The sequence below is a fragment of the Babylonia areolata genome, chromosome 2 (genome assembly GCF_041734735.1).
Source record: "Babylonia areolata isolate BAREFJ2019XMU chromosome 2, ASM4173473v1, whole genome shotgun sequence".
NCBI lineage: Eukaryota > Metazoa > Mollusca > Gastropoda > Neogastropoda > Buccinidae > Babylonia > Babylonia areolata.
The window spans coordinates 51,881,767-51,897,546 of record NC_134877.1 but is presented as its reverse complement, the minus strand read 5'-3'; the positions used below and the strand labels follow the sequence as shown (position 1 = coordinate 51,897,546).

General features: G+C 42.0%; 1 protein-coding gene across 3 annotated transcripts in view; it reads left to right on the top strand.

The window, feature by feature from the left end:
- Positions 1 to 15,780, top strand: part of LOC143274839 (Fanconi anemia group I protein-like) — a 46,702-nt gene that overhangs the window by 14,566 nt on the left and 16,356 nt on the right. For all 3 annotated transcript variants that reach the window (XM_076578791.1, XM_076578806.1, XM_076578799.1), the window contains exons 12-22: positions 983 to 1,157; positions 1,813 to 1,900; positions 3,348 to 3,549; positions 4,661 to 4,784; positions 6,645 to 6,767; positions 7,255 to 7,323; positions 8,495 to 8,596; positions 10,405 to 10,620; positions 11,628 to 11,749; positions 13,878 to 14,063; positions 14,441 to 14,617. In XM_076578791.1, the coding sequence (XP_076434906.1) occupies positions 983 to 1,157; positions 1,813 to 1,900; positions 3,348 to 3,549; positions 4,661 to 4,784; positions 6,645 to 6,767; positions 7,255 to 7,323; positions 8,495 to 8,596; positions 10,405 to 10,620; positions 11,628 to 11,749; positions 13,878 to 14,063; positions 14,441 to 14,617 (1,584 nt within the window). The remainder of the gene's footprint in view (positions 1 to 982; positions 1,158 to 1,812; positions 1,901 to 3,347; positions 3,550 to 4,660; positions 4,785 to 6,644; positions 6,768 to 7,254; positions 7,324 to 8,494; positions 8,597 to 10,404; positions 10,621 to 11,627; positions 11,750 to 13,877; positions 14,064 to 14,440; positions 14,618 to 15,780) is intronic.

Here is a 15,780-nt window from a genome sequence, read left to right as displayed (position 1 = left end):
TATAGTTTTCAATTTGTTTGGGTGGGAGAGGAGGAGGTAGGGGTGATCAGCCACAAGCTTTACTTACCAAAACTTAAAAAAAAAAAAAAAAAAAAAAAAAAAGTAAAAAGGTGGACACTGCTTCACAGCAGTGTTAGTTTTCCTATCAAATTGGATTTTCCTACAAAATTTTGCAAGAGACAACCCATTTGTTCCTGTGGGTTCTTTTACATGTATATGCATGCTACACACAAGATTGTGGTTTGTCGTCTCATCCAAATGACTAGAGTCCAGACCACCATTCAAGGTCTATTGGAGGGTGAGAAAATGCTGGTGAGTGTGGGGTTCGATCCTGTGTGCTCATTCTCTCAAATTTCCTAGGCAAACATGTTTCAACTAGGCCACCACTCCTCCCTTGACGACAGTGAAACTGTGGTCAGTCGTCCAGCTGAGCTGAAAAAACTTTGTGGGAAGTATGCTGTTCAAGGCTGTGCGGGAGGCGGTGTAGGATGCATTAGGAACATGCAGACCAACCTCAGCACCAGGTGGTAGAGCAGAAGCCGTGGTGTTGGCGGTGCCCAAAGTATGGGGACTGCCTGTGCGCCGATCAAGTTCAATCTGGGCTTACTTTTGGCCTGATCACCTAAACGATCGATGCAGTGTTGTATTATTTGAAAACAGGGTAACATGCAAAGACAAGGAGTCAATATAAGGACAAAAAAGTTGAAAAATTGAAGGGAAAAAAAAAAAAAAACTCAGCCGCAAATGTAGGTCAGGTCCGGAAAACCATGAGTGCTGCCAAAATAGAGGGCGCTGTTTGGTAAATAAAGGGAAGTAACTTACCAAGGGAGACTATTAGCCACAGCTACTTTCTATGCATAGCGGACTAGTAGTCTGGACAGAACAGGAATCCAGACCCCTGCCAGAGTCTGCACCACTGGTTCACTGTAAGTAAGTTAGTTAAATGTAATTTTAGGACATAAATTTCCATTGTGACTTTCAGTTCCTCGGGGTGGGAGCACGTTGTTCAGGGCCTGGTGCAGTTGGGGTTCCTCCTCATGGACAGCTTTGGGCCACGTCTGGTCTTCGGCCGTCCAGAGACCATGGTCAAAGGGCAGCTGACGCCCAACCAGAGCGCCTGTCAGCTGGGCAGCAAAATCCTCCTGAAAATGTTCAAAGTAATGTCACACTGGTTTTTTTTTTATTTGAATTGAATGTTTGTGGGTTTGTTTGTTGGGTTGTTTTTTTTTTAAGTCTTTAATGTTTAAAACCTCTTTGTATATGCATGTGTGTGTGCTGGTGTTTGTTAGTTTGTGTGTTATCCAACATGCTGGTTTGATAAAAAGGAAAGGTATCTATATATATACGTTTATAAGTTGGTTGGGGTCCTCTCAAAGTATACTTGTTTGACAAAAAGGAAAGTTATCTGTATAGCAGTACATCTGGATCTTCTTGAAGTATATATTGGGGTCTTCTTTAAGTATTTAGTACCTTTTTGAAGTATATACTGGGGTCGTCTTTAAGTATTTAGTACCAAGTAATTATTTAAAATTCTTTGTTTCTGTATTAGAAAGTTTGTGGTGTGTTGCGTGTTTGTTGTTGTTTTTTTTAGATATCTACGTTCGGATTTGAACTTGCATGCGAATTTGTTGGGAATGTTTACATGCAGTTTTGTTATCTTCGCTTGCTCATATGTTTTTCTGTATTTGAAAATTTTCTTCTTTTTTTTCTTTTTGTTTTTATATTGTTAGACTTGTCTGTATGCATGTGATGTGACTTGTTATTTTTTATGATGAATTGAAAAAATTGAAAAATCGTTTTCATGTTTAACAGGGTCACGAAATTGTTCGATCAGATATTCTGGGTCAGATCTTCAACCGAGTGATGACTGAAACATCTGCTCCTACCTCACATTATCTCAGTATGTTCATTGGTTTATACATGTGTCATCATTTGTTGGATTTTTTTTTTTTTTTTTTTTTTTCTCCTTTTTTCTGTATGTTATCAAGGAATAGAAATAAGATGACAAAATGAGAAAGCATATTATATTTCCATCACTTAATGGTCATAAAATTAGGTGACCACAGATGCCAGTGGTACAAATGTGACAGAGGTAAAGAATAGAGGGTTGATTTTCTTTGAATGATTGTGATCTCAGTTTCAATGCTGATTTAAGATTGACAAGGTAATAATCGCCAGATATGTCTCTCCTAAAAAAAACATATACACACACATGCAGATATAACTTGTTATCAGAATCTTTTGTTTTGTTTTTTGTATTTTTTCTTTTTTGTCACAGCAGATTTCTCTGTGTGAAATTCGGGCTGCTCTCCCCAGAGAGAGCGCATCACTACACTGAGAGCGCCACCCATTTTTTTGTATTTTTTCTTGCGTTTTATTTGTTTTTCCTATTGAAGTGAGTTTTTCTACAGAATTTTGCCAGGAACAACCCTTTTGTGTGCTGCACACAGGACCTCGGTTTATCATCTCATCCGAATGACAAGCATCCAGACCACCACTCAAGGTTTAGTGGAGGGGAAGAAAATACTAGCGACTATGGGATTCAAACCAGTGCGCTCAGATTCTCTCGCTTCATAGGCGGACGCGTAATCACAAGGCCAACACTCCACGGTGCTTGTGGACTGAAACCGGTATGTCTCAGCTTAACAGGTCTAGTGGAGGGGAGAAAATATCGGTGGCTGAGCCATGATTCAAACCAGCATGCTCAGATTCTCTCACTTGCTAGGCAGACGCATTACCTTCAGGGACACACACATGCACTGAAGCAGATACAAATGTACACAGGCACGCACACAAGCACAGATGCATGCATACACACACAATATTATACCTGAAGCATTTTTTGCCTGCAATTTATTACAGTCTTACAGTACACAGATACATTACTCCCTTTACTTTATGGCATACTTACCTGAAGTCAGTAAAAATGTCAAGCACTGAGTGTCTTTTTTTCTTGGTGGCCAGGTCTGCTGTCAGAGGCTGTACTTGACTTTATGGCATACTCAGCTGAAGGCAATAATAAGAGAGTCAGGTGCCAAGTATCTTCTTGGTGTTCAGGTCTGCTGTCGGAGGCTGTACTTGACTTTATGGCATACTTAGCTGAAGTCAATAATAAGGAAGTCAAGTGCCAAGTATCTTCTTGGTGGCCAGGTCTGCTGTCAGAGGCTGTATTGGACTTTATGGCATACTTAGCTGAAGTCAATCATAAGAAAGTCGAGTGCCAAGTATCTTCTTGGTGGCCAGTTCTGCTGTCGGAGGCTGTACTTGACTTTAGGGCATACTAAGCTGAAGGGAATAATTATTAAAAAAAATGTCAAGCACCGAGTATCTTATTTCTTGGTGGCCAGGTCTGCTGTCAGAGGCTGTACAGACAGCCCCGCTGTTCCTGTTGGAGTCTGTGGGCAAGGTGCGGGAGGTGTTTGACTGCCTGCCCCTCCTGCCCCCGGACACCGCCCAGGGGCTGCTGGTGGCCCTCCTGCCCCTCCTCAAGGTCAGCATGTCCCTCAAGGACACCCTCATCCTGCTGCTGCGCAAGTCCATCTTCTCCAGGTCAGTCAGGGATGAGTGGGGCGGGGGGGGTGGGGGGGGGGGCACTGACCATCGCCTGTAGTTCTGTTCATTTCTTTGACTTTATTGACGGACCTGTTTGTCAGTATAGCCTTAGAATCAAGGGACATCACAACTGATGTTCAAAAGTATGTTGAGTAGATATATATATGTTTGTTTTATTAAAGAAAAATGAAATGATAATATGATTATCATATGTTCAGTGTTGACAGGATAAGGTAACTCCCAACCAGGGGAAGATAACTGAGAGAGAGAGAAGAAAATTCAATCATGGGAAGATAATCAAGATTTTAAAGAAAAGAAAATACACAAAATATTCTAAAAACAAAATTTACTTAGAATTCAAGAGTATATTTTACGAGCAGAAATGGTACTGAAATATCTGCAAATGTATTGGGCATAATAACCAAGTGCAATTTTGTTGTTTTTGTCCACTATCATGTTGTTCAGTATGCAGACACTCAACCCTCACACATCCGCCCACCCGCCCAGCCACAAACACTGTTATACAATATTACATCACCCACACACACTACATACAATATTTTAGCTTGAAGCCTTTATCTGGGGGGGGCGGGGGGGGGGTTCATAATAAATGAAAATTCCAAACAAAATGAAGGCTTCAAGCTAGGATACTGGGGGTTTTCTATGCCCACTTCCAAAGTGATTACACCCTCTACATGTAGATATACCTGGTATGGTGTAATTCTCATCAGGATAAAACGAATCACTTCCAAATCACTTGTATAAAATGATTTTTAATGTGTACGTATGTATGTATATATATATATATATATATATATATATATAAAGCTGTTTCAAAAATGAGCCCAAACTTTCTGACAAATTGCTTCAAACAAACTGCAAAGCAGTTGTCATTTGCAAATGAAGTTTTACTGATCATGTGACCAGCTGGACTAATGATTTTGCGATGACCCCTGAATAATGGCTAAAACTGCTTTCAGGAGTTATAGACTTTGAAACAAAAGAACTTTTTAAAGTCTAGACGGGGATAGATGAGTCGTCCTTAGTGTTAAAGGCATGTTGTGTATGTGTGTATGTATATACTGTGTGGTGTGTGTGACGGATGCAGACAGGTGGAGGAGTGCAAGATCGGGGTGCAAGGCTACCTGGCCATCCTGAAGAGCTTCAAGGTGCTGGGGGGCCTGCCAGGTAGCCAGGGCAGTCAGAGCAGCCAGCCCTTCTCCGCCAGTCAGGTGGGCAGCTGGCTAGTCTTTCTGTCCTCACCAACCGTTGTCATATTTATGTGCGCATCATTATTTAAAATGTGTCTTATTTATATGTACCCCCTTCAAGTTGCGCCTTGGCCTTTCTTGAATGAAACATCATTATCGTCGTCATTAACCATTGTCATCAACCATTTATCTGTCTTCTTCTCCCACCAGTTAGGAGGAAGGTGGCTAAATGGTTAAGATGCCTACCTACCAGTACAGTGTCCGTCAGGGTCTGGATTTCGAATCCTGGTCTTGCCCTTTCTCCCAAGTTTGACTAAAGTAAAATCAAACTGAGCAGCTAGTCATTGAGATGAGACAGTGAGCTGGGGTCCCCTGTGCAGTGCGCACTTGGTGCACTGAAAAAGAACCCATGGCAACATAAGTGTTGTCTTCTGGCAAAATTGTAGAGGAAATTTCCTCTGATAGGTGCACAGATATGTATGCACACACTCAAGACCTGACAGGACATGTTGGGTAATGCTGCTGGTTGGGCATCTGCCAAGGGGATGTGGTGTAGTTTATATGGATTTGTCCGAGCACATTGACACCTCCTTGAGAAACTGATACTTCTCCTCCCCCTGTCCCTCCTGTTGGGATACTGGGGGCTCTTTCAGTGTAAACAGTATCTCCATCTTCTGGAAAATTTGTGCTAGAAATTCCTCTTTTCTCTTGGCTTTTCCGTTCTCTTTCTGTCATCTCTTCCATTCTAATTTTCTGCCTTGCTGGTCCAATCACATATTTTTTTTCTTCTAAAAAGCCTTGAATATTTTTGTGTCTTCTTCTGGACTTGATGATAGGGTGCTCTTATGATGATGTATTGTTTTTTGTGCTTAGGATATGTGAGGTACCCCTTGGCAAGTCTTAGTTCTATATGCCTGTAATTCTATATAATTTTGTATAATGATGTATATGTTTTGGTTAGATTTCTTTTTAGTCTTCTTGTGAATGATTGTTGGAATGGTCAATATCAGAGGCGTTTCCTAGGTTTTTATGCTTGAATGTGACTACTTATGCCTAATTTCTTAACACCCCCCATCCCCCCACCCCCTTTTTTTCTTTTTTTTTTCCGTGACTATATGGGATTAGTACTTTCAGTTTTTCAGCCCTGGTGTGGTCACTTAGGCTAGATTCTCCTCACCAAGCATTGCCATCTTGTTTGCCTGTATTCTCTCCTCTCTGCACCCCTCTAATAAAGTCCACATACAGTGTATTTATGTGCGTATTCTCAGCAGAAATATATCAAATACAGGTGTCAGAAGCAAAGGATTTTTGTTTATGTAACAAACACTTTGCAAAAAGAAATTGTTGCAAAAGAAACATAAAAGGAACTGATGGCCTAGTCTGAGCATGCCTGCGTGTGTGTGTGTGTTGTTTGTTGTGCTTTATATGAATGTGGAGGAAGTTGGCAGAATGGTTAAGAGGCTCATCTCCCAGTACAGTGCCAATGGGGGTCTGGGTATGATTCCTGCTCTCACTTTTTCTCCCTTGTTTGACTGGAAAAATCAAACTGAGCGTCTAGTCATTCAGATGAGACCATAAACCGAGGTCCTGTGTGCAGCACACACTTGGCGCACTGGAAAGGAACCCATGGCAACAAAAGGGTTGTCCTCTGGTAAAATTCTGTTGAAGAAATAAAATTGGATAGGTACACAAATATATATGAACGCATTGAAGGCCTGACCAAGCATGTTGGGTTACGCTGCTGGTCAGGCATCTGGAAAGCAGATGTGGTGTAGCGTGTATGGACTTTTTGTCCGAACGCAGTGACGCCTCCTTGAGAAGATGAAAAATGAAACTGTATGAACGAATGTGCATGCATGTATCTGAGTGGTGTGGCTGCAGGTACCGGTGGACATCCACCGACAGTACAACCGTGCCAGCAACGAGGCGCTGTGCCTGGAGATACTGGGCATCCTGAAAAGGTGTCTGTCCCAGCAGGCAGACATCAGGCTTCACCTGTATCAGGTACACCTCTCTCCTCACCTGTCTCCTTTTATCTGACTCACTCTCTGGCACACACACATAAATGCACATTCACCTGTCTGCATGCAACACCACACCACAAACACCAGTCTGCACACATCATCAGCACCTGTCTGCACACACCACAAACACCTGTCTGTACACGCACACCACAAACACCTGTCTGCACACACCATCAACACCTGTGACACCATCAACACCTGTGACACCATCAACACCTGTCTGCACACACCACAAACACCTGTCTGCACACACCATCAACACCACACTCTACACACTCAGTACTATCACACACATGTGCACACTCTAACACACACACTCACACTCTAGCAAACACACACACACACACACACACATGTGCACACTCAAACATACATGCATGTGCACACTCTGGCACACATACATAGATGCACAATCATGGATGCACACTCACACACACACCTGTCATTTTCTGATGTCTAACTAACAGGGTCTGGTGGATGTGCTGAGTCGTAATACACAACTAAAGGCACGCATCATGGACATGCTGCACAAACAGGTAAACAGAATTCTAGGTGAATACCTTATTTGTTTTAAAAAAAAAAAAAAAAATTTTGAAAAATGTGACATGAACGGTGTCGGTGATGACTTCTATTTTATCATGGTGTATCCAGATTTTTCTGAAATTGGTAAACAGTTGTTACCTGATATATATATATATATATATAGATAGAGAGAGAGAGAGAGAGAGAGAGAGAGAGATAGATAGATAGATAGATAGATAGATAGATAGATAGATAGATAGATAGATAGATAGATAGATAGATAGATAGATAGATAGATAGATAGATAGATAGATAGATAGACAGACAGACAGACAGATAGATATGTATGTATATATGTATATATATCAATCAGTTCATGTTGAAAGTCTGTTTACTCTTTTTGTAAAATATTTCCTGCTTGCAAAAAGGTTCTGTCAGGTCTGTAAATTTTTTTAAAACTTCATGCAGATGAAGAAATGTTAATCATCATTTTACCAAAATGGATATGAATGCTATGACATCATTGTGTTCTCAATTATGTTGTTTTCTAAAATCCTCCATGCCCCAAAATGAGTCATGGGTTAATTAAATCTTGAATCTGGGGGAATCACTTCAAAGAAATGGTGTTTGTTGCGTGCAAGGATGTAAGTTTTGGTCTAGATTGTGTTTGTGTCTGTAGCATGATTTGTCTAGATTTAAATTTTTTTCCTGTACCAGTTTTGCTGGGGAAGGTGGTGAGAAACCAAAATATACAAAATTTGATTCTGATTAATAGTTTTAAGTGAAATGTCCATTCCTGTGCAAAATTAAAGTGTAGCAGTAATGACAGGTTGGTTATGTGAGCTGTCTCCTTTTGTATCAAGGATGAAATTGTTTTGTGTTTTTTATTGTGATAAAAGATTAGTGAACAACTTCTGATTTAATCATTTATTGGTTTGAGATTTTTTTTCTCTCTCTTGGTTTTCCCTGTCTTTGTCTCAGTATGTCTCTTCTTCTTTCACTCGTCTCCAAACCCCGCACCCCACCCTCACCCCCACCACCCAGATCTCATCTCTCTTCCCTTCCTCTTTTTCCATCTCATCTGTTTTCTTTCCGATCCTATCTCTCTTTTAGGCTCCATGATGATTATTTCAGTTCCATTCCATGTATCTTTGCCGAAGAAGACACTGTGTTTTGTATCCACAGATGAAGAAATACTATGAGTCGGATGAGGACACTGTGCCCCCATTGAAACTGGAACTCTGCATTACCGCCAGTGGTGAAAACGTCTACCTTGCCGAGCCTCTGGTATGGTGACACACTGTCCTCAAAAGAAACATGATTGACACGACACATGACGCTCATTTCTGGCTCCTTGATTACAAGCTTTCAGATTCAGATTATGGGTTCATTGCAGATAGAGATGTTAGCAGTTCACACCACATGATCTCCAATAAGAAACATGCACGTGCATACATGCATAACTTCCAATCATTACGAATTTTCAGGAATTTTTCCAGATTCCAATTCTGACTGCGAAATTATGATTTTCTGCTTCTTATTTCTGGAATGTGAAACTCAGAAAAAAAAAAATCCTTGCATTCCATGGAAAGTTAAATCTAGGCGCTGGTTCCAACACCAGTCTATGTTTTTCAACCATCAAACTGTATTCTGTCTATTGCATAGTGCCATTTCTTTTCACCAAAATGGTGTCAAGTAGTAAAAGTCAGGCGATGTGGCAGCAAACCAGGGAAAATAGTGGCATATCAAACGGTCATGTTGAGGACCACTGCTGTTGTGTCACTACTACCAGTGTATCTGATGAAATGACTGTGTCTAAATACAGACAAAGATACTCAACATGTCACTGTCTACCGCAGAAATACTTTGAAATGTACAACGGAGCCACGATAGTGTAATGGGTAAGACAGTTTCTTCTCACCCGAACACGCGGGGTTCGAATCTGCCGTTAGGACTTTTTATGGAGGAAGGTGGCAGAATGGTTAAGACGCTCAGCTGCCAATACAGAGAGTCCGTGAGGGTGTGGGTTCGAATCCCGCTCTCACCCTTTCTCCTAAGTTTGACTGGAAAATCAAACTGAGCGTCTAGTCTTTCAGATGAGACGATAAACCGAGGTCCCGTGTGCAGCACGCACTTGGCGCACTGAAAAAGAACCCATGGCAACGAGAGTGTTTTCCTCTGGCGAAATTACGTAAAATGAAATCCACTTTCATAGGTACACAAATATGTAAGCATGCACTCAAGGCCTGACTAAGCGCGTTGGGTTATGCTGCTGGTCAGGCATCTGCTCAACAGATGTGGTGTAGCGTGTATGGATTTGTCCGAACGCAGTGACGCCTCCTTGAGAAAGTGAAACTGAAACTGAAACAACGGAAGAAAGAAAGGAAAGGGGGGAAAAAAAAAGTATTAGAATTTCAAAAGAAAGGTGTTGCTTTGCTTTTGGTGTGATCACAAAGGTGCAGGAAACATTCCTCTCAGTATCAAAATATGATCCCTACTATCTCAGGAATGGGTCAGTGCCCATGCCCACTGCCAGGATTCCTTGTATTGCTTCCAAAAGGTTGTCTGCTGTGGACACGCACACATACACACACAATGTGCAATTACATGTGAGCTACCTGTCAAGAAAGCAAACAGTAGACATTATCCAGTCTCTGTTTCAAATTCTCTTCAAGGCAGCATGGTTGGGTTTATGCAGAGGTCAGGCATGTGTTCCCTTTCTTTTGTTTTTTTTTTTTCTTTCTTTCTTTTGTTTTTTAAAACAGCCAATGTGGTGTAGCATTTATTGATCAGTCCGAACACTTTCCTACCTCCTTCAAACTGTTGCTCTTCCCCTTGCCCTGAGAAAAGTGTCACAGTTCCCCTTGCCCTGGAAAATGTCACAGTTCCCCTTGCCCTGAGAAATATGTCACAGTTCCCCTTGCCCTGAGAAATATGTCACAGTTCCCCTTGCCCTGAGAAACGTGTCACAGTTCCCCTTGCTTTGAGAAACGTGTCGCAGTTTCCCTTGCCCAGAGAAATGTGTTGCAGTTCCCCTTGCCCTGAGAAACATGTCACCTTGCCCTGAGAAACATGTCACAGTTCCTGTCTTTCAGGCTCACCTGCTCTCCTGCATCCAGCAGTGTGTGCACAGAGTGAAGATGATCCGGCTGCAGAACGTCGACGGCGACGATGACAACAACAACGAAGAGGCCGACGAAGACGATGACGCTGGAGAAGGCGGGTCTGGGTCGGGCATGTCGGGGCTGGAAGACATGCTGAACTCCCTGACCACTCGCATACTTCAGGCCGACATGGAGGACTTTGAGTTGGTGAGTGTGGTTATTTGTGTGTTGGGTGGTTGTGCTGTAGATTTGGTGTGTATGTGGGTGGTTGTGCTGTAGATTTGGTGTGTATGTGGGTGGTTGTGGAGATTTGGTGTGTATGTGGGTGGTTGTGATGTAGGTTTGGTGTGTATGTGGGTGGTTGTGACGTAGGTTTGGTGTGTATGTGGGTGGTTGTGATGTAGGTTTGGTGTGTATGTGGGTGGTTGTGATGTAGGTTTGGTGTGTATGTGGGTGGTTGTGGAGATATGATGTGTATGTGGGTGGTTGTGTTGCAGATTTGGTGTGTATGTGGGTGGTTGTGTTGCAGATTTGGTGTGTATGTGGGTGGTTGTGATGTAGGTTTGGTGGTTATGTAAGTATATTTTTTTGTCTTGTCTGTCCTTCTCCTTGCTTGCACTGTACCTTACAGGGTTGTCTTCGCAAGCCCTGCTTACAGTAATCTTATAACTGATTTTGAAAATCAGCTGCTGCTTTTTTTTCTTTCTTTTTTTTTTTTTTTATTCATATTGAAATCCAAAGTGATGTTGATGAAGTGATTTGTTGGGCAGGACAAGGCAGCCGATTTCTCCACTGCCAACAGTGTGGGTGTCAGGAACAATGTCTTCACAGATTTGATGTGTATGTGGTGGGTTGTGATGTAGAAGTGATTTGTTGGGCAGGACAAGGCAGCAGATTTCTCCACTGCCAACAGTGTGGGTGTCAGGAACAATGTCTTCACAGATTTGATGTGTATGTGGTGGGTTGTGATGTAGAAGTGATCTGTTGGGCAGGACAAGGCAGCAGATTTCTCCACTGCCAACAGTGTGGGCGTCAGGAACAATGTCTTCACAGATTTGATGTGTATGTGGTGGGTTGTGATGTAGAAGTGATTTGTTGGGCAGGACAAGGCAGCGCATTTCTCCACTGCCAACAGTGTGGGCGTCAGGAACAATGTCTTCACAGATTTAATGTGTATGTGGTGGGTTGTGATGTAGAAGTGATTTGTTGGGCAGGACAAGGCAGCCGATTTCTCCACTGCCAACAGTGTGGGCGTCAGAAACAACATCTTCGCCATCCTTCTCCTGGGGGTCTATGAGGTGCTTATGGAGCACAACTTCCTGGCTGGAGATTACAGGTACATAGAGTGGAGCAATCCCACAATTTCTCTCACTTTGACCACACTTATCTCTCACTTTAACCACACAATCTCACTTGGCACTGCCCCCCACCCCCCCTCGATTTCTCTCAAAGTGAGAGAATTTGTGGGATTACAAGAAGTCATGGGCTAACAGGGGGTCTTTTGGTGATGCACCCCAGCTAGGAAGTGATGGTGAAGCAAATATACTTGCAGACAGAAAAGAAAAAAACAAGAGAGGCAAGGCCTTCAAGACTCACTTGTGATACACTTTTAAAAAAATCCAAGCTTTTTATATATTGAGTATAATTTCAAAATGTAATGTTTAACATGAGAAAGATCAGTTTAAAGCGAATTAAGTCCCCTAGCATTAATTACAGAGTAGTTTCCCTTTTTTACTATCTGCACCAAAACTTTTGCAAAATAAATAAAACTTCCATGCTTAGCAAAAGAAGTTCCTGTTTGAACCAAAAATGATAATAATGACTGCTCTTGTTGTTGGGTCAGAATATCAGATCAAAGTGCCAAGTTCAGATAATAAAAAAAAATATAAATATAGCAGTAAATGCAGTTTGCATATAATTAGGCTTCTTTTTTAATTTTTTTTTGCCCATCCCAGAGGTACAATATTGTTTTAAACAAGATGACTGGAAAGAACTGAATTTTTCCTATTTTTATGTCTAATTTGGTGTCAGCTGACAAAGTATTTGCAGAGAAAATGGCAATGTTAAAGTTTACCACGGACACACAGACACACACACACACACACACACAGACAACCGAACACCGGGTTAAAACATAGACTCACTTGGTTTACACAAGTGAGTCAAAAATTGGTGTTGCACTCTCCACAGGGAGAGCAGCCCAGCATTCACACACAGGAATCTGCCCTGTAATAAAAAGTAATATGATACAGTGATACATGGAACACTTTCATCTTCATCACTCAGAAATTAGATACATAAGTGTGTGAGAAATCATTATGCAGAGTTCATTGTTATATATGTTGGCACATAAGGAGGTGAATGAATTCAATATCAAACATGGATGTGGATTATGCTGTCTTGTTAACAGAAGCAAATTTTTGCGTTCTCAACCAAATGTCTTCTGTTTCTTGGGATTTTCTGATCTTCATTGACTGATACAAACAGCAAATTCCTCTGGTCCCCTGGAAATTGTTTTCTGCAGACTCTCATTGTCTATACTCCCTGTTAACCCACGCTTTTTCTGTCTTTGACATAAATCAGGGGTGGTGCCCCCACACTTTCTCTCACTTTATGAAAAAGTATGGAACTGTGAGAATGCATGGCCGTTCCCCTGCCAGTCTCTCTCTCTCTCTCTCTCTCTCTCTTTCTCTCTCTCCCTCTCTCTCCCTCCCTCCCATTTATCACTGAGAGTTGTGTTGGGAAAAGACCAGAACCCTACCCCGATGACAAAGGAAATTTTTGGATGAAAATCAGTGGAACTTTCCACGATTTCTCTCAAAAGTGAGAGAAAGCGTGGGATTGCGAGAAATCATGGGCTAACAATCCCAATGTTTTTTTTGTTATTTTCTTCTTTCTCCCATCTCTTATGCACCATCAGGAGGTGCGGCAGAAATCGGCAAGGCGTTTGATTTGTGATCCAGTGTGTACCAGTGATTGGGACTCAAAGCCCCATGTCGGCTTCTTGTTGTGTCCTAGGGGAAAGGCACTTTACCTTGATTTTTCATACAACACCCACCTATGACTGGGTACCCAACTACGATCGGGGATGGTTAACCCACTCAGTACGGCCAGTCCTCTCTTGTCCTCTACACAGACCCCTCGGACGTCCAGTGGGTGTCTGAATGACCCAACCTTAAGCTTCCATCGTCAGAATTGTGGTATTCTTTGTCAACATTCACCTCTTCAGTATAAGAGCCTTCCGCTTGCAATATTTTGATGATGGTAATTGTGGAGAAACGCTGTTAACGTCGTCCCTTTCGCCGTTCGTATGGAGAGAGTTAAAACAGTGAAAAGGAGAGAGGATTGGGCCCTGCCTTCCTTGTGCTGAGACCATAGATGGTGAATATGAATTCACCCCCACTCCCACTCCCTTATGGCCATAAAGGGCTATGGGACCTTTAACCCTTTTCATTCCTCATCAGTGCCAGAAGCAGCGAACAAGTGGTGGAGCTGTTTGGCAAGTACAAAGCGCTCAGCGACGTGCTGAGGGACAAAGCCAGTGGAGGCGGCGGCAAGAAGGGGAGACCAGCCAGCAGCAGCAACACCAAGACGCCCAACAGTCTTCTCTCCCTTCCCTGTGTGGTCCGCATGCTGGAGGCCTTGTTCAGGTCTGTTCATCAGGCGACGGAAGTGGTGATAGAAATAATCATGATTAATTTTTTTTTTTTTTAATTTATTCTGCACTGAATCTTGTGTGCAGACCCAAATCAAAGAACTCACCACTTGTTCACACACACACACACACACACACACACACACACACACACACACACACATAAAGTATTGTGCAAAACAGTAAGCCCCCACCCTTCCCCCCCCCTGTTTCCCATACAAACACTCCCCCTAAAAAAGGTCCTAGTTTTATCCTGATGATAATGATATAATTATTGTACTTATATGGTGCAAACTCCCCATAGATAATAATCAGAATAATCGTTTAGCAATTAAAGGTATTTATATAGCACTTAATCTTTCATCTAAACAGTGACGAGAGTCCAGACCGTCGGGAAGGTGTGGAGGTGTTGAGAGGGAGCGAGGACTTTGGTGGCCATGTGGTTGCCGTGGCGATTCAAAAGCTTCAGCAGGTGGTGGACAAGGGCACGTGTGACGGTGCTAACTGTGGTTCAGAGAAACTGTTCACCCACTGCTGCACTTTGGGCAGGTGAGTGGTGATCCTCTGTGTGTTTCTGTCTGAATTATTGCTTAGATTTTTCCTTCGCTGAAATTGAGAATAGATCGTGTGCTCCTGAAATGCGGGCACCATGAAGAAAGATCTGTGACCCAAAATGTTGACAGCTTCTTATCAAAGTGAGTTAAATCAAAAGGGACTTTTTTTTTTTTTTTGTTTTGTTTTGTTTTGTTGTTGTTGTTTTTTCTCTTTTTTACAGACTTTCTCCATTTGTCAGTTTTATTGACTTGACTGTCACCTTCTGTTTTATCGCCTTTTCTGTGCTCAGTTCTGTTCTTAGGATTTCGTTGTTGATGCATTTGCGTAAATAAAGTGAGTCTGTATAAAAAACCCTGTGTCTGTGTGTTTCCATGGTGAACTTAAACACTGGTATTTCCTCAGTTACAAGTTGCACCGGAGCCAGACTTGGTAGGACGGTAGGTATGAATAAGAGCTTTGAAGTGATTTCCTTTATGATGATATGGCAAGCAGGGTGAAAGGTCAAAGGGGCCAGGGTGGTAATTTGCTAAAACAGAAAAGAAAAGCTTGATAGATACTGTATCTTACATCCAGTTTTAATCAAACTTGTCGTGGGTTCAGTATGATCCTTAAAGAAATTCAGAATCAAATTCAGAATCAGAGGTTGAAGCTGAAGTTCACAACATGACATGTGATACTGATAGGAAAAAGTTTCTACATGAAACAGAGGAAAGGTCTTGTGCATAATCTTCATCAAATTTGGTGAAGTGATTGACTGTAGTGAGAACAAAGGAGACAAGGTCAGGGTCACAAAATGGTGTGTAAAAAAAAGTAGCAGAAGTATGACAGAACTTTAGTGTTTCATCCTGTTTCACTAAACATGGTATAGTGATTTTTATTTTAAATCAAAGTACAAAGGTCAAGGCCACATCAATGTGATTGTGTGTGTGTGTCTTTTTGCCAGATGAACTGCTTCGCTCATTTTATTCTAGTTTTTTTTTTCCTTTGATGGATTAAATGGGTGTCACACTTGGGCATTGAAGGCCTTGCCTCTCTTGTATTTGTAAATGTGATAAACGACATGTGTGGACGTAAGTATTTCGTTGTCTCAGGTTTTCCTAAGCCACTACATGGAGAACCATTCGTGGTTTTACAAATGGCAATGTGAGTGTTGTACT